At 36.6% G+C, this 17,515-nt stretch overlaps 1 protein-coding gene across 1 annotated transcript in view; it reads right to left on the bottom strand.

Moving 5' to 3' along the window:
* Positions 1–17,515, bottom strand: part of ATM (ATM serine/threonine kinase) — a 150,433-nt gene that overhangs the window by 60,085 nt on the left and 72,833 nt on the right. Inside the window, exons 32-38 of the mRNA XM_081545355.1 lie at positions 14,457–14,631; positions 13,755–13,919; positions 12,823–12,955; positions 11,435–11,530; positions 8,887–9,058; positions 4,536–4,677; positions 3,054–3,230 (exon numbers count right to left, since the gene is read on the bottom strand). Coding sequence (XP_081401481.1) covers positions 3,054–3,230; positions 4,536–4,677; positions 8,887–9,058; positions 11,435–11,530; positions 12,823–12,955; positions 13,755–13,919; positions 14,457–14,631 — 1,060 coding nt within the window. The remainder of the gene's footprint in view (positions 1–3,053; positions 3,231–4,535; positions 4,678–8,886; positions 9,059–11,434; positions 11,531–12,822; positions 12,956–13,754; positions 13,920–14,456; positions 14,632–17,515) is intronic.

The following is a 17,515-nucleotide window of genomic DNA, read 5'->3' as shown; positions in this document are numbered from 1 at the left end:
TCTCCAGAAAGCAGGAATAGAGGGAACCTACCTCAACCTAATAAAGGCCATGTACGACAAAACCAAAATGAACATCAAACTAACATCATACTCAATGGTGAAAAGCTGAAAACATTTTCTCTAAGATCAGAAACAAAATGAGGATGTGTACTCTCACCATTTTTATTCAGCAGAGTTTTGGAAGTCCTAGCCATGGCAATCAGAGAAAAAAAAGAAATGAAATCCAAATTGGGATAGAAGAAGTAAAACAGTCACTGTTTGCAGATGACAGGATACTATACATAGAAATAGAAAACCCTAAATATGCTACCAGAAACTTCTAGAGTTATTCAATGAATTTGGTAGTTTCAAGATACAAAGTTAATACACAGAAATCTCTTGCATTCCTATACACTAACAATGAAAGACCAGAAAGAGAAATCAAAGAAAAAGTCCCATTTACCACTGCATTAAAAAAAATAAAATAGGATTTCCCTATTGGTGGTTCAATGTCTCCCAATGCAGGGGGTGTGGGTTCAATCCCTAGTTGGGGAACTTGCAAGCCTCACAGAGTGGTCAAGGGGAAAAAAAAGAATAAAATACCTAGGAATATAACTACCTAGGAGGCAAAAGACCTGTACTCAGTAAACTATAAAACACTGATGAAAGAAATCAAAGATGAAACAAATAGATGGAAAGATATACCACATTCCTGGATTAGAAGAATCAATGTTGTGAAAATCACTATATCTACCCAATGCAATCTACAGATTCAATGCAACCTTATTAAACTACCAATGCATTTAACCAGATCTAGAAGAAAGAATTTTACAATTTCTATGGAGAGACAAAAGACCCTGAATAACCAAAGCAATCTTGAAGAAAGAAAAATGGAGCTGGAGGAAAAAGGCTTCCTGACTTCAGAATATACTACAAAGCTACAGTAATCAAGACAATATGATACTGGCAGAAAAACAGAAATATACATCAACAGTACAGGACAGAAAGCCCAGAGACAATGCCATGCACATATGGTCACCTGATCTATGACGAAGGAGGCAAGAATATACAATGGAGAAAAGACAGTCTCTTCAGTAAGTGGTACTGGGAAAACTGGACAGCTACATGCAAAAGAATGAAACTGGAACACCTGTTAACACCATCCACAAAAACAAACCCAAAATGGATTAAAGACCTAAACGTAAGGCCAGATACTATAAAACTGTAGAGGAAAACATAGGCAGAACACTCTCTGACATAAACCACAGAAAAATATTTTTTGATTCACCTCCTAAAGCAATGAAAATAAAAATAAACAAAGGGGACCTAATTAAACTTAGAAGCTTTTGCACAGCAAAGGAAACTATAAACGAAATGACAAGACAAACACACATAATGGGAGAAAATCTTTGCAAATCAAACAAGAGACAAGGGACTACTCTCCAAAATATACAAATAGCTCATGCAACTCAGTACCAAAAAGAAAAAAAAAACCCAATAAAAAAACTAGGTGGAAGATCTAAATAGACATTTCTCCAAAGACATACCAAAGACATGCCAAAAGGTAGATGAAAAGATGCTCAACATCACTAATTACTAGAGAAATGCAAATCAAAACTACAATGAGGTATCACCTCAACCAGTCAGGATGGCCATCATCAAAAAATGTACAAACAATAAGTGTGGCCTCCTACACTACTGGGGGGAATATAAGTTGGTATAGTCAATATGGAGCATAGTATGGACGTTCCTTAAAAAACTGAAAATAGAGCTACCATAGGATCCTGTAATCGCACTCCTGGACATACATATCCAGAGAACACCATAATTCGAAACAACACAGGCACCCCAGCGTTCACTGCAGCAGTGTTCACAACAGCCAGGACTTGGAGGCAGCCAAGATGTCCATCAGCAGAGGATGGGTAAAGAAGATGTGGCACAGATATATACAACAGAATTTTATAAAAAGGACAAAATAATGATGTTTGCAGCAACCTGGATGGACCCAAAGATTGTCAGACTGAGTGACTTAAGTCAGAGAAAGGTAAATATCATACAATATAGCTTTTATGTAGAATCTAAAAAAAAAGCACACATGAACTTATTTACAAAATAGAATCAGAGTCACAGTCATAGATGTAGAATATCAAGTATGGTTCCAGGACAGGGGTTGGCTATAAACTGGGAAACTGGGACTGACATACACACTACTATATATAAAATAGACAACTAATAAGGACCTATTGTATAGCACAGGGAGCTCTTCCTAATACTCTTTAAAGATCCATACGGGAAAAGAATCTAAAAAAGAGTGGATACATGTATAACTGGTTCACTTTGCTGTACAGCAGAAATCAACACAACATTGTAAACCAATTATATTTCAATAAAAATTTTAAAAAACGCATCACAGAAAGTTAATGACAATGACCTCAATAGAAGTAAATCAAAAAGTTAGAGCAGACCTTTGGTTAACACAAATAATTTCTAATCATCTGTATTTTAACTAGCATTAGTAACATGTTATTCATGACACCCCCTTGCTGCTGCTACTGCTGCTAAGTCGCTTCAGTCGTGTCCGACTCTGTGCGACCCCATAGACGGCAGCCCACCAGGCTCCACCATCCCTGGGATTCTCCAGGCAAGAACACTGGAGTGGGTTGCCATTTCCTTCTCCAGTGCATGAAAGGGAAAAGTGAAAGTGAAGTCACTCTGTCGTGTCCGACTCTTAGCGACCCCATGGACTGTAGCCTACCAGGCTCCTCCGTCCATGGGATTTTCCAGGCAAGAGTACTGGAGTGGGACGCCATTGCCTTCTCCGGACACCCCCTTAGAACTCACCTAAAATGTAGCTACCTCACAGCTGAAAAGTGCTAAAAGACGCTCTGTTCAATGGGTTCACAACAGCTGAATAAGTTATTTTGCATGAAGGTGATGTGCAGTACACAGAACTCTTTTTTATATATAGGCCATGAATATGAACAAAAGCAAAATGGAATGGGACAAGCAAAGAAAATTATGATGAGAAAGCTCAAATGAAAAAAACAGAAGTAGAAAGGGTAGACTAATCTTACCTCACACATTGGCTTTAATAACTGAAGAACTTCACTTTTTGTGCCACCACTATTCAAAAAAGCACAAGTCAGTGTCTTTAACCAAATGTCATGATTTTCACTTTGAGGAATCCACAGGCTTGTATCATCCAAGCCTTCTAAAGGACTTTCTTTGTCAAGTCTTGGTACTTCTAAAAACTAGAAAAAAGTGATCAGAAAACGTAAATACGGTAACCAGAAACACATTTTATCTTTCCTATGCCAAACAAACATCTAGGCATAAACAAACATGTTTCCAAATAAAACTAAATATAGTTAAAACTAAATCTAGAGGCATCAGTTACTTTTTTAAATTAAAATACAATTATGCTTATAAAAGGCAGAATCTGGTGAAAATTTACTGATCTAAACAGGAGGAAACTTCTACTCTCAGTTTATTAGTGGTATGTTAAATCACAGACTCTCTGCCTCATGTATGTAACCAGTCCAAATCTACCATACAGAACTGATTTCACGATGAAATGAAATTTTAAAATCTTAAAACTGCAATGTTTTACAGGTTACAATATTCAGTTCAATTCAGTTCCTCAGTCATGTCTGACTCTTTGTAACCCCATGACTGCAGCACGCCAGACCTCCCTGTCCATCACCAACTCCTGGAGCTTGCCCAAACTCATGTCCATCGAGTTGGTGATGCCATCCAACCATCTCAACCTCTGTTGTCCCCTTCTCCTCCTGCCTTCCATCTTTCCCAGCATCAGGGTCTTTTCCAAGGAGTCAGTTCTTCACATCAAAGTACTGGAGCTTCAGCTTCAGCATCAGTCCTTTCAATGAATATTCAGGACTGATTTCCTTTATAATAGTTTATAATTTATAATATTATTTATAATTTTATAATTTATAATATTCAGGACTGATTAATAAGTTTACACTGCCAATAATTTCATTAAAACCAAAATTATATTTATGATACACTATGTTACTGAAAACTCAATAGCATATTTCTCAGTTGCTTTATGAAAAGAAAATATTAAAGAAAAATGCTTAGATTAAAAAAGAACCAAGAGTTCTTAAGTATCTTTCATAGAGTCCTTTCAGTGGAACCTTGTTATGTCTGACCTCAACATGAAAAAGGGAGAAATCTATAGGTCATCTTAAATTTCACATTAACTTATTATCACATTACCTATAAACCACACCAGGAGCAATGGCTTGTATCTGGTCAAAGAAAGGGTTTTCCACTCCTTGAAAAAAAAGCCTGTCATTAAGAACTCCTCCTATGTGCCCCCAAATCAACCATAATTTCTCTAGGCTACTTCTCTCAGCTTTTCCACACAGCCATAACTAAAAATACAAATCCCCTGGATTCAAATTATAGCTGAAATTATTTCCAAAAAACGTTAAGTGTTAGCATAATTGAGCAATACGACATTCATAGCCCACAGCAAATAGAACTGTTCTAGATATAGTGCGTATTCAATAAACATTCATTACTTGAGAGACCTTTTTTCTTGATGTTCTAAAAGGCTGTAGATAGATCAGCATGGGATCAGTTGTTGCCTTATAAATCTCCCAAAAACTATGTCCAGTTTTTGTGGATAAAATGCTTTTCAAACAGGTAACAGCTGCCGCTCGCACTTTGACACTGAAAAACACATATAATTCAAATGCCACAAAGTATATCAATATTAATCTTGATGAATGTGAAGCAACTCCTTATGAAAAAATTAAAACCTTAAATTATATTAGGAAACCTCTGCATTTATTAGGAAATTTTATACCTATAAAATTATGTAACATCAAACAACAATTACTAAAGCACTTTTTAATATTCCTTTAGTAAACCTGAGTTACTAATCACTGTAACAGCAATTCCTTTCATTCACTATAAGAAAGTTTATGACTTACTATAAATTAAAAAGTCTCATAAAAAGAAATACTTGAAAATAACACTGACTAATGAGGAATGAGAATGACAGAATACTAATCACCCACAAAAAAATATTTGATAACATTTTCTCTATGAGGAACAAATAATTTGGGGTAACAGAGAATGGATTTCCCAGAAATAATAAAATTATCATCTAGAACAATCTTAAACAAACAGTAAGTGAAAAGCTAGTTGGAATTATTAGAGAAGACATCTATAATCTCTAATAAAAAATTAAAGGTCCTTCTCTTTTTCAAAAAATTAAGAAAAAGGGGACTGCAATACAATAGTACTGAAAACATGATAAATGACATAAAATGTCATAAAGCCTGATACTATATATGATAATTAGCTATCAAGTAAAGGCTTAAGTCCTTTTAGGAGTCTCAATTTAAGACACAGAAGTACAAACCCTAAACGTGAATTCATCCTTCATTCTGCTGTCTTTCCCTGTCTCCTCCAAATTCAATTCATCAGCAGGTCCTGCTGCCTCTGTATTAAAAATATCCCCCGGTTCCATTTCATCTTCACTGAAAGTGAAGTGAAAGTGAAAGTCTCATCCAACTCTTTGTGACCCCATGGACCATAGCCCACCAGGCTCCTCTGCCAATGGAATTCTCCTGGCAAAGATACTGGAGTGGGTTGCCATTTCCTTCTCCAGGGGATCTTCCTGACCCAGGGATCAAACGTGGGTCTCTTGCACTGCAGGCAAATTCTTTACCATCTGAGCTAGCAGGGAAGCCTGCCTTCTGCCACCCTTCCTCTGGACTACTGCAACAGTTTCATAATCAGGCTTCCTATTTCCATTTTTGCCCTATCACAAGCCATTTGCCATATAAAAGTCACAATAAAAGGATTAGTTGCATCATGACTACTCTGCTTAAAACTCTATAGCTTCCTTATGTATTTCAAATAAAATCCAAATTTATTAATCAGAATTAGTCTGACCTTTCTAATTTCATTTCACGTCATCTTCTTCCACACCAGGCTTTTTCTGATCCTCAAACACATGAAGCTTATTTCTACTCTAGCTATTCCCTGCCTGGAATGTTTTATTCCTAATCATCTTCCAGTTAATTCCTGAACACTCAGATTCACTAAATGACATTTCCTCACAGACTGCTAAGTCGCTTCAGTTGTGTCCGACTCTGTGCGACCCCATAGACGGAAGCCCACCAGGCTCCGCCGTCCCTAGGATTCTCCAGGCAAGAACACTGGAGTGGGTTGCCATTTCCTTCTCCAATGCATGAAAGTGAAAAGTGAAAGTGAAGTCGCTCAGTCGTGTCCGACTCTTAGTGACCCCATGGACTGCAGCCTACCAGGCTCCTCCGTCCATGGGATTTTCCAGGCAAGAGTACTGGAGTGGGTTGCCATTGCCTTCTCCTTTCCTCACAGAAGCCTTCCATGATTCTGTGAATTCCTTAGTCAACATCCCTTTGTATACCTGAGGTCCCTCAAACATGTAATGATTTTTTTCCTCTTACAAAAAAGACAGTAAAAACAAACTGTACCTATTCCCTGAGGTTCTCAAGTTTAAGTCACACTAGTATTTTTGTGCACATTTTTCTGAAAAATCAGTTGCAAATTACTGTGTAACAAGTGAAACACAAAGCTTGTAAATTTTCTGTGGAAAATCTCTTCAAAATCTGTATCAGGTACACTTTGAAATACATTTTTTAGAATGAGATGAATTTAAAAATGAATAGAAGAATGGCTAAATGTGATAAAATAAGTATAATAATGGTAGAATATAGTAAAAATCTAGGTGGTAATTATATGCATATTTACTGCAAAATTCTTTCAATTTTGCCGTATGCTTGAAAATTTTTCTAACAAAATGTTGGGAAGGAAACCATGCCAGTCCTTTCACTGTAACAACAACAATAAAAGAGAGAAAGATAAACGTCCTTAAAATCAACAATGAAAACATAGCATGCAGACACTACTGCCAATCATTTACTCCCCAAGAGAAGGAGAGGGTGTTACAGGGAAACAGATGCAAAATACCTTTTTACCATAGTGTGGGAGTACATGACTGCTCAGTCATGTCCAACTCTCTGCAACTCCATGGACCGTAGCCCACCAGGCTCCTCTGTCCACAGAATTTCCCAGGCAGGAAGACTGGAGTGGGTTGTCATTTCCTTCTCCAGGGGATCTTCCTGATCCAGGGATCGAACCCGAGTCTCCTGCTTCTCCTGCATTGGCAGGCGGATTCTTTACCACTGGGCCACCTGGGAAGCCCTATTCACCTTAGAAATATGCCCAATTGTGGACAAAAATCGTTTGAACCCAGTCCCCAAAAATGGTGGTGATGAAGTGCTCAAATGTATCAAAAATAAATCCATTTGGCCTTTGAACAACAAGGGTTTGAACTGTATAGATCCACTTTATACAGAGTTTTTTCAATAGTAAATACTATAGTACTATACCCACTCCAGTACTCTTGCTTGGAAAAATCCCATGGACGGAGGAGCCTGGTGGGCTGCAGTCCATGGGGTCGCTAAGAGTCGGACATGACTGAGCGACTTCACTTTCACTTTTCACTTTCCTGCACTGGAGAAGGAAATGGCAACCCACTCCAGTGTTCTTGCCTGGAGAATCCCAGGGACAGGGGAGCCTGGTAGGCTGCCATCTATGGGGTCGCACAGAGTCAGACACAACTTAGGCATCTTAGCAGCAGCAGCAGCAGCATACCATCTGCAGTTGGCTGACTCCTCAGATACAGAACCATGGATAGAGAGCCCCAACTGTAAGTATACATGAATTTTCCACTAAGCAAAGCATCCTTACCCTCACATTGTTCAAGGGTCTGCAAATAATAAATAGATAACTGCAAATAAATAAATGGGGAGGGGACGAGAAAGCAAAAGTAATCTCATAATCAGCAAGCTGAAATTATACTAACTGTTGCCATTTTGTTTTGTATTGAGCATTAATGGGAAAAAGAAAGCCCTGTATGATTAGCTTAAAACTTTTGGAGTTGATATCCCAATCTATGACTTATTTTAAAAGGATACAAATGAACTTATTTATAAAACAGAAACAGACTCACAGCCTTGGAGAAGGAATTTATGGTTGTCAAGGTGGAAGGATGAAGGAGAGAGGTAGGGAGTTTGGGACTGACACATACACACTACTATATTTAAAGTGGATAACCAACAAGGATCTACTGTATATATAGCACAGGGAACTCTGCTCAATGTTATGTGGCAGCCTGGATGGAAAGTGAGTTTGGGAGAGACTGGATATAGTATAGCTGAGTCCCTTCGCTGTCCACCTGAAACTATCACAACATTGTTAATCCATCATACTTCAATATAAAATAAAACTTTTTTTTTTAAAAAAGGATCAAAATGTCTAGCTTGAGAGGAAGAGTGGTACCTTTGATTTTGACAAGAGCCCAGAATATCCCCATTTATATTCCCCTATCTTACTGCTTTCTGTGGAACCACTTAGTTTTGCATTGTTTATTTGTCTAGTCTACTCTTCCCTGGTGGCTCAGTTGGTCAAGAATCTGCCTGCAATGCGGGAGACCTGGGTTTGATCCCTCGGTTGGGAAGATGCCCTGGAGAAGAGAACAGCTACCCACTCCAGTATTCTGGCCTGGAGTATTCCATGGACTATTCCATGGGATTGCAAAGAGTCAGAAAGGACTAAGCAACTTTTAATTTCACTCTCACTAAAATTTAACATGCACCTTGTCTAGTATGTACATCATGATAACAAGCACCTGGCACATAGGGTTTTAGTAATTATGTGAATTAATAAAAATACAATGATTTTGACTAAACATTTAAGACCAAAAGTATGGCAACTTAAAGGAGAAAGCTTTAGTTATTGGAAATGTTAATTTATATGAGGTATCAATCTTGAATGGCAAATTGAGGAAGTGCTATCAGACACAAGGTATCATTAAATACTCACCAATCTTCTACCAGTGTATTATTCAGGTAAGTTAGCACTATGAAGGTCCACTGAAGTTCTTTATCTTCAAATAAGTCAAGAGCCTTGGTATAAGATGTATCTTTACTATGTTGTATAGCTATTGTAGAGAAATCTATAGGACCCACTTCTCCCAAGCAGCTTCCAACAGCCTCTACATATAGAAATTTCAATTCAGTAAAGTTATAGCTAAGAGATCATATATAAAACAGAAATTTTCTAATTTCAAAAATATGTTTTTGTCATCCTTTAACATTTAAGTGTTTCCTCATAGATGTTGAATAGATTAAAGAAGCTACAAAATACTGTACCATTTCCTTACACGTCATCCATGTGGGTAATATTTTCCCCTATAAAATCATATCCAAGAGATAGATTAACTAGTAAAATGTAGATATTAAGGAAAGTCTAAATATAGCCACTGTGTATGCATGCATGCTAAGTTGCTTCAGTCGTGTCCAATTCTGTGCAACCCCATGGACAGCAGCCCACCAGGCTCCTCCATCCAAGGGATTCTCTAGGCAAGAATACTGGAGTGGGTTGCCATTTCCTTCTCCAATAGCCACTGTATGTATCCACTTTTTTTTTGAGGTATTACATAAAGTCCATAAATCTTACACACTCAGTTCAGTGAAAATTCACATAACATGCAGGCACATATATTTTCTTTCTACCTATATTATCACTACCCAGATGAAGATAGATGTTTTCAGGATGTCAGAGGGCTGCCTCATGTTCTTCCCCTGTCATTATGGTATTTAATAAAATGTTAAAAAGTTATTGATAGCTCTCCTTTCAAAAGGTGGAGCCTATTCCTCTCTTGAGTGCTGGCTGTACTTAGTGAGTTACTTCTAAAAAACAGAATGTGTATAAGTCTTTTACCCCCTTAACTAAAGTTACCCCAGGTATGTAATTCTCTTAAGTGCTATTATAAATGGAATTGTACATGGAATGGAATTTCCATTTTAGATTGTTCAGTGCTGGTGTACAGAAACCCAAATGAATTCTGCATGCTGATCTTGTATACTGCAATTTTGCTGAATCCACTTATTATCTTTCTGACAGTAGCTTTCCTATAGATTTTCAATTTAAGTCTGAATTTTGCAATAAGGAGTTCATGATCTGAGCCACAGTCAGCTCCTGTCTTCCTTTGGCTGACTGTATAGAGCTTCTCCGTCTTCTGCTACAAAGAATATAATCAATCTGATTTCAGTATTGACCATCTGGTGATGTCCATGTGTAGAGTCATCTCTTGTGTTGTTGGAAGACAGTACTTGCTATGATCAGTGCGTTCTCTTCGCAAAACACTGTTAGCCTTTGCCTTGCTTCATTTTTACTCCAAGGCCAAACTTGCCTGTTACTCCAGGTATCTCTTGACTTCCTACTTTTGCATTCCAGTCCCCTATGACGAAAAGGACATCTTTCTTGGGTGTTAGTTCTAGAAAGTCTTCTAGGTCTTCATAGAACCATTCAACCTCAGCTTCTTTGGCATTAGTGGTTGGGGCATTGACTTGGATTACTGTGATATGGAATGGTTTGCCTTGAAAATGAACAGAGATCATTCTGTCACTTTTGAGACTGCACCCAAGTACAGCATTTCGGACTCTTTGTTGACTATGACTGAAAGTGAAAGTGAAAGCCGCTCAGTCATGTCTGATTCTTTGCAACCCCGTGGGCTGTATAGTCCATGGAATTCTCCAGGGCAGAATACTGCAGTGGGTAGCCTCTCCCTTCTCCAGGGGATCTTCCCAACCCAGAGATGGAACCTAGGTCTCCCGCATTGCAGGCAGATTCTTTACCAGCTGAGCCACAAAGGAAGCCCTGTTGACTATGAGGGCTACTCCATTTCTTCTAAGGGATTCCTGCCCACAATAGTAGATATAATGGTCATCCAAATTAAATTTGCCCATTCCGGTCCATTTTAGTTTACTGATTCCTAAAATGTCAATGTTCACTGTTGCCATCTCTTGTTTGACCACTTCCAATTTAACTTGATTCATGGACCTAACATTCCAGGTTCCTAGGCAATAATTGTTCTTTACAGGCATCAGACTTTACTTCCACCACCAGTCACATCCGTAACTGGGTGTTGTTTTCGCTTTGGCTCAGCCTCTTCATTCTTTCTGGAGCTATTTCTCCACTCGTGTCTAGTAGCATACTGGGCACCTACTGACCTGGGAAGTTCATCTCTCAGTGTCATACCTTTTTGCTTTTTCATACTGTTCATTGGGTTCTCCAGTCAAGAATAATGAAGTGTTTGCCATCCCCTTCTCCAGTAAATATGTACAAGCCATTTTCAAATTAATAGCTATACACACGTATTAATTACTAACTTTTTACTTTATATGAATGTCTAAGGAAGGAAAATATGAAAGAAGGGCTGCTTAAGGATACTTGAACTAAACAGAAATCTAACTAGCACCTCACATTTCCCCAGTATTTCAGACAGCAAATTTTACTGGTTTTTAAAATGCTATGAAGATGACCACTCAAACAAAAAAACTCATATTCACTAAGCCAAATAGTTTACCTAAAACTTCTCTTTCACCAGTGCGGTTTACTGCCATCTTGGATAACTGCAACAAGCTGACAACTAGCTTCACCATTATGCCATCCTGAGGGTTATCTAGAAGCAGTTTTGAAAAAATTAGTTTAAGCTAAGGTGGAGACAACACTTTTCTTTTATAATATGCGCATAATAAAGATTTTAAATTGTGAGCACTTCAAAAATACAAAGTAAATGAATGTATCCGAACCTCTTTCTTCAATAGAATCATGTAAAAATGTTTGGCAGCAATATTTGGCAGACAGAGAGAGAAAACTGTCTTAACAAGTTTAGAGAAACTTGTTAACAAGTGTAGAGAAATCAATACCTTTAGCAAAATCACACTTAGAAACACAAAAATTATTCAGCATTAAACTAGATGGAACCTTGGGAGAATGCTTGGTTTTTTAGCCTCTTGCATTTAGAATAGACCAGCCCTGTCCAACAGAATTTTCTGCAATGATGTTAATGGTCTATAATCCATGCTGTCCAATGACAGCCACAGCCACATGTTATTACTGAGAACTTGACATGTGCTAGTACAACAAAGAAATTGAACTTTAAATTTTACTGAATTTTAAGTCATTTAAATTTAAATAGCTACAAACATCTACTGGCTATATTGGTATGAATCAATAAAATACCCAAATACACAAGAATTAGATATACAAAGAGAAACTTCACGTTTCATATATATATACATGTATATACATATATATACCTCAAGAACAAATATTCTAGAAACTCAGAATTCAGATGGCCAAAACAAAATTAATTTTTAAAAGTACTGAGGATAAAAATCACACAATAGATATATGAAGTTAACAAGCACAGGATGATGAAAATCAAAACATAAGTAGAAAATGTTTCCACCAAGTGCAGTACCATTGTAACCTAAAAACTAAAATCAAATCAACTTAAAAATGGAAGTTTCTTAAGTTAAAAAAAAAAGCTAGAAATACATTTACAAATATGTATGTAGATACAAAACAGACACATACATACATACAAACAAAACACATACATGGTTAAGATGCTTAAAATGAAATGTTTCTTTTATTTAAATAAACTGGGGTAGTAGGCAGAGAGAGATTACCTTGCATGCCTCCCTTTAAAGAATTCAAATTTTTCTTTTGGGCAGCAGCAAATTGTTAACATTTTTTTAAGTGGCAGAATAAATTTGGACATTCTGGCACAGGTCCAAAGGATGGATAAAATGAGAGTAATTCAAAGTGAGGATATAACTTAGAAAGTCTTTCATAACTAGATAAGAAATGATTAGGGTCTGTGGCAATTAAACCAAGAGCAAGAATTTTAAGAGATTCTTTCAAAAAGAAACGGATACAAATAACCCAAGTCATTAAAATGAGTACCCTGAGATGCTCTCATAAGATCCATCATCTGATCTTTATGTTGCTCTAGCTGTCTTCGGAGATCCTTCAATCCTTCAAGCCTTGTCAATGGAAGTGCATCATAAGCACTTACTGAGAGAAAATGGTTAATTTCCTAAAAGAGAAAATCAGCTTAAAATGTAACTTGCTTTTGACATATATTGGTTCAGTCTGTAAAATAAAATTTCTAAAAATCAGTTAATGCCTTCCACAGACACTGATTCTATCACTGTTACTACCAAACAAGGTGGAAATAAGTTACTTATTTCACTTCAAATCTTACAGTGTTTTAATCATTTAAATTCTAATAGACTCTCATGATTAATTTAGAGTTTAAGATTGTTATAGCATACTCAATTAGAGGGAAAAACTTAAAATTGTATTTATTTATCACTACAATTCTACTTTTATGTCTCAGTATATTTAACTATATTTTCATATTGATTATAGTTAAATGTAGAGTAAAATTATAGTAAGATTTATAAGGAAAACATCTGAACATAGTTTTGAAATTTATAAGGGTTAAACAAGATTAAAACCTGAAAAACTCTTCAAAAAGTTACATACCATCTCTAATTCAAGCATTATATTTTCCTTCAGAGGATCAGATGGTAATTTTGAGATATTAATGAATCTTATGTGTATCTTTCATCAAGCATATTTTATATTAAACTTCTTTAATATTTAAATTCAGATCTTTACCAAGAAACTTTGATATTTATACTTTTACTGCAAAGCAAGAGTATATTTAAAAATTCAGTTTTTTATCTGTTAAGAGAACAGATTTCAGGTTATGCTTTTTTAATCACAATTTTTAAAAAAGACCAGTTTTTCCTCTGAGAGGATTAGAGGCTTCCAGAAAGTACTACTACCCTCTCTAATACAGAACAGCAAAATGATAGAATAATCATTACCTCCAAAAGTGAAAAAGGTCCTTTACTGTATTTGATTTTCTGCTGAGTAATACGCAAATCCTTAAAGACAACGTGGTCAGGAAAAGGATCTAAAAGTTTAATTGTGATATACAGATTTTCATTATCCTTGTTATCAATTACTAAGAATTTCAACAAGTCCAATACCTAAACACAATTAAAAAAGAAAAAAATCAAGAGAAATTGATTAATTTTATTTTAAAGTAAAACAAATAAACCCACTGTAATAAATGTTAAAATCTCTATTAACCTAGTTTAGACAAAATGTTCTAATCACTAGTAAGGCACCTAGCTACTACTGTTTCTGGGCTTTCAAATAATTCAACAAACATGTAGAGCCTTTACTACAGGATGGACACTGAGGAACACGGTTGTCAATATTACTGAAGCATTTTATATAATATCTGATACACCATCAGAGTAGTGTGAACTGGATCTCTAGTTTTGACTACCTCTATATTTCAGTATAAGAAATCGTTATTTATTAGATCAAAATTACTAGGTGCTCTATAACAAAAAGATTACTTGGATTAATTCATTGAGAATGTTTTCCGCATCATTTTCAGAGACTATTTTCACTAAAATTACTGATTATACCAAGTTAACATAAAACAACCAGTTCTTTCCAAGAATACTTTATTAGTATATTTCAAATATCATTTTGAACATGATTTGGGAAATTACCTGTTCCTGAACTTCCATCTGATCATCCACAAGGGGTATAAGAGTACCAACAATAACATGAAGGTGACTTTCTAAAGCATCCTTACAGTAGGTTACCGCTGTGTGGCAAACCCGGCTTAATAGGTCACAGCAAAGGGAGAAGCTACGTAATGACACATCCATGAAACGAGAAGGCCTAATACAGGGGAAAAAACAATAAGTTACAGGACACTACTTTGATATCAACTTGTTCAAAAGTCATTATTATTCAACAGCTCTATCTGATGTGGCCTGACATAAAAGTTACTGTCACATCTAATTCTTTAAAATTCTTTAAAATTAGATGTTTAAAAGCCAAAAACAGAAGCGACATCAAGTGACAGAGTAGGCAGCTCCAAGCTCCCCTGACACAAATACTGAAAAACGAGCAAACCGTAAGAAATTTGTTAGAACTCTGTAAAACAGCAACAATCAAGCAACCACTGAATCAGGAAAATGGAAACTGAAAAACCAGGAAAGCTTTGTGCTGACTGTACCTGTCCTTTGCCCCACACCGTCCCCAGCCTGGCAGTACTCAAGGAGACTTCAGACCCCGTTTCTCACGGGGGTCCTGGTCCTTAGTTTTGGATGGAGCAGAGCAGACTTCATTCACAAATTATTGTGTATTTCTGTTCTAAACCTATCTGGGGACTAATGTAAGGGGCTTGGCTCTGTTTTCTTAACTTGTGTCTCTGACAGGCTGAAAAAGCTGAGGGCACTGTAAGGTTGACCAACAACCCACAGCTGCCTTGGATAAGAGACTGCCTAAAGCCCAGGAAGAAAAGCTAGGGAGAGAGTTTCTTTGGAAATTAGAACACTCAAAATCACCCAGATTTCATGGAACTTCACATGCCCAGGGTAAGGTGCTTACTCAAAAACTACCTGAGAAGACCATAATCTTTCTCTTTGGGCAGATAGTTAGGCTTGGTGGAAGTCAAGCTAAGTGCTGAAGGAGCATCCTAACACAGAGCCAATCTGCAAAGACTAGGAAAGCTTTTCTCTTTCTCTGGCTCCTTGTATTCAGGGAAATCTCCGTCAAAATGCTACCTGAACACAAGTTAAGGAACAGTCTTTAGTGACTACAATGGCAAGGAATACACTCTCTGGAAAAACAGTTGAGTATATTTATGAAACAAATGTACCACTACAGCCTTCACCAGTTCAAAAAAAAAAGTCAAGCCTTGGGGAAGGGGAAAACCTAATTTCCACGGGTAATATAATAGTAAAATGTCCAGTTTCAATTAAAAAAATCACAAGGCATTCAAAACAATAGGAAAGTATAGGCCATTCAAAGGAATAAAATATATTGACTGAAACAGCTCACAAGGAAGGTCTGATATCAGAATTACTAGACAATAACTTTATCAGATAACTGTTTTAAACATGCTAAAGAGCTTAGAGACAAATGAAAATGAAGACACAGCATGCCAAAACTAATGAGATTCAGCAAAAGCAGTACTGAGAGAAAAAACGTTGCAGTTAACACCTACACTGAAAAGGAAGACAGACTTGAAGAAAACTACCAAACACTTAAGAATTAACACCTCAAACTCTTCCCCAAAACAAAATAGCACGAGACACTTCCTGACTCATTTTATGGGGCCAGCATTTCTCTGATATCAAAGTAAGATAAAGACAACACAGGAAAATTAGAATATCTAATACTCTTATGAATATATATGTGCAAAACTCCTCAACAAAATACTAGAAAACTGAATCTAATAGCACATTAAAAGAATATAAATCATGAGCAACTGGGATTTATCTCAGAAATGCAAGAGCATATCAACATAAGAAAGTCAATCCGTGAAATACACATTAACAGAATGAAAGAATATAACACAGGACCCTCTCAACAAACACAGAAAAGGCATTTGACAAAATCTAACATCCTTTCATGAGAAAAACACTCAGAAAAATATTAGAATAGAAACTTTCTCAACAAAATAAAGGTAACCTATGAAAACCCAAAACTAACAACATAATCAGTGTTGAAAGACTAAAAAGCTTTCCCACTAAGATTAGGAATGAGACAAAGATGTCCGCTTTCACCACTGCTACCCAACACAGTACCAAACTTCCAGCCAGAGCAATTAAATAAGACAAAGAAAGGGCATCCAAATCAGAAAAGAAGAAGTAAAACGATATTCAGATGACATGATTTGTTTATAAGAAACTCCTAAAAGAATCCACAAGAAATCTACTAGTGGTAACAAATTTAGCAAAGTTGCAAATAACAAAATCAAATTCAAAATTATCTGTTTCTATACAACAGCAATGACAATCTAAAATGAAAACTGATTTTAAAACTTCACTTGCAATAGCACCAAAAAGAATTAAACATCTAGGAATAAATTTAACCAAGAATGTAAATCATCTATACACTGAAAATTATATAGCATGCATGAAAGAAACTAAAACCAACTAAATGGAAAAACATTCTGTATTCATGGACTGGAAGACAAATTTTTGAGATATTAACACTATCTAAAACAGTTGCATATTGAATGCAATATCCATCTAAATTCCAGCACTTTTTTTGCATAAAAGGAAAAACTGGTCAATAAATTCATATGGCATTGCAAAGCATCCAAACAGTCAAATCAATTTGAAAAAGAAGAAAAAAACTGGAGGACTCACACTTCCTGATTTCAAAAGTTACTATAAAGCTACAGTAAGCAACACAGTCCATCCTAAAGGAAATCAACCCTGAACATTCATTGGAAAGACTGATGGTGAAGCTGAAGCTCCAGTACTTTAGCCACAAGAAGTGAAGAGCCGACTCACAGGAAAAGACCCCGATGCTGGGAAAGATTGAAGGCAGGAGGAGAAGGGGGCAACAGAGGATGAGATATTTGGATAGCATCACTGACTCAATGGACTATGAGTCTGAGCAAACTCTTGGCGATAGCGAAGGACAGGGAAGCCTGGCGTGCTGTAGTCCCTGAGGTTGGAAACAACTGGGCACGACTTAGCGACTAAACAACAACAAGCAACGCAGCATGGTCCTGGCATAGGGAAAGACCAATGGAATAGAGCTG

This window comes from Giraffa tippelskirchi, chromosome 11 (genome assembly GCF_054371585.1).
Source record: "Giraffa tippelskirchi isolate mGirTip1 chromosome 11, T2T-mGirTip1v1.2.pri, whole genome shotgun sequence".
Taxonomy (NCBI): Eukaryota; Metazoa; Chordata; class Mammalia; order Artiodactyla; family Giraffidae; genus Giraffa; species Giraffa tippelskirchi.
Note: the sequence above shows the minus strand (reverse complement) of the source record. Positions and strands in the feature narration are given on the sequence as shown.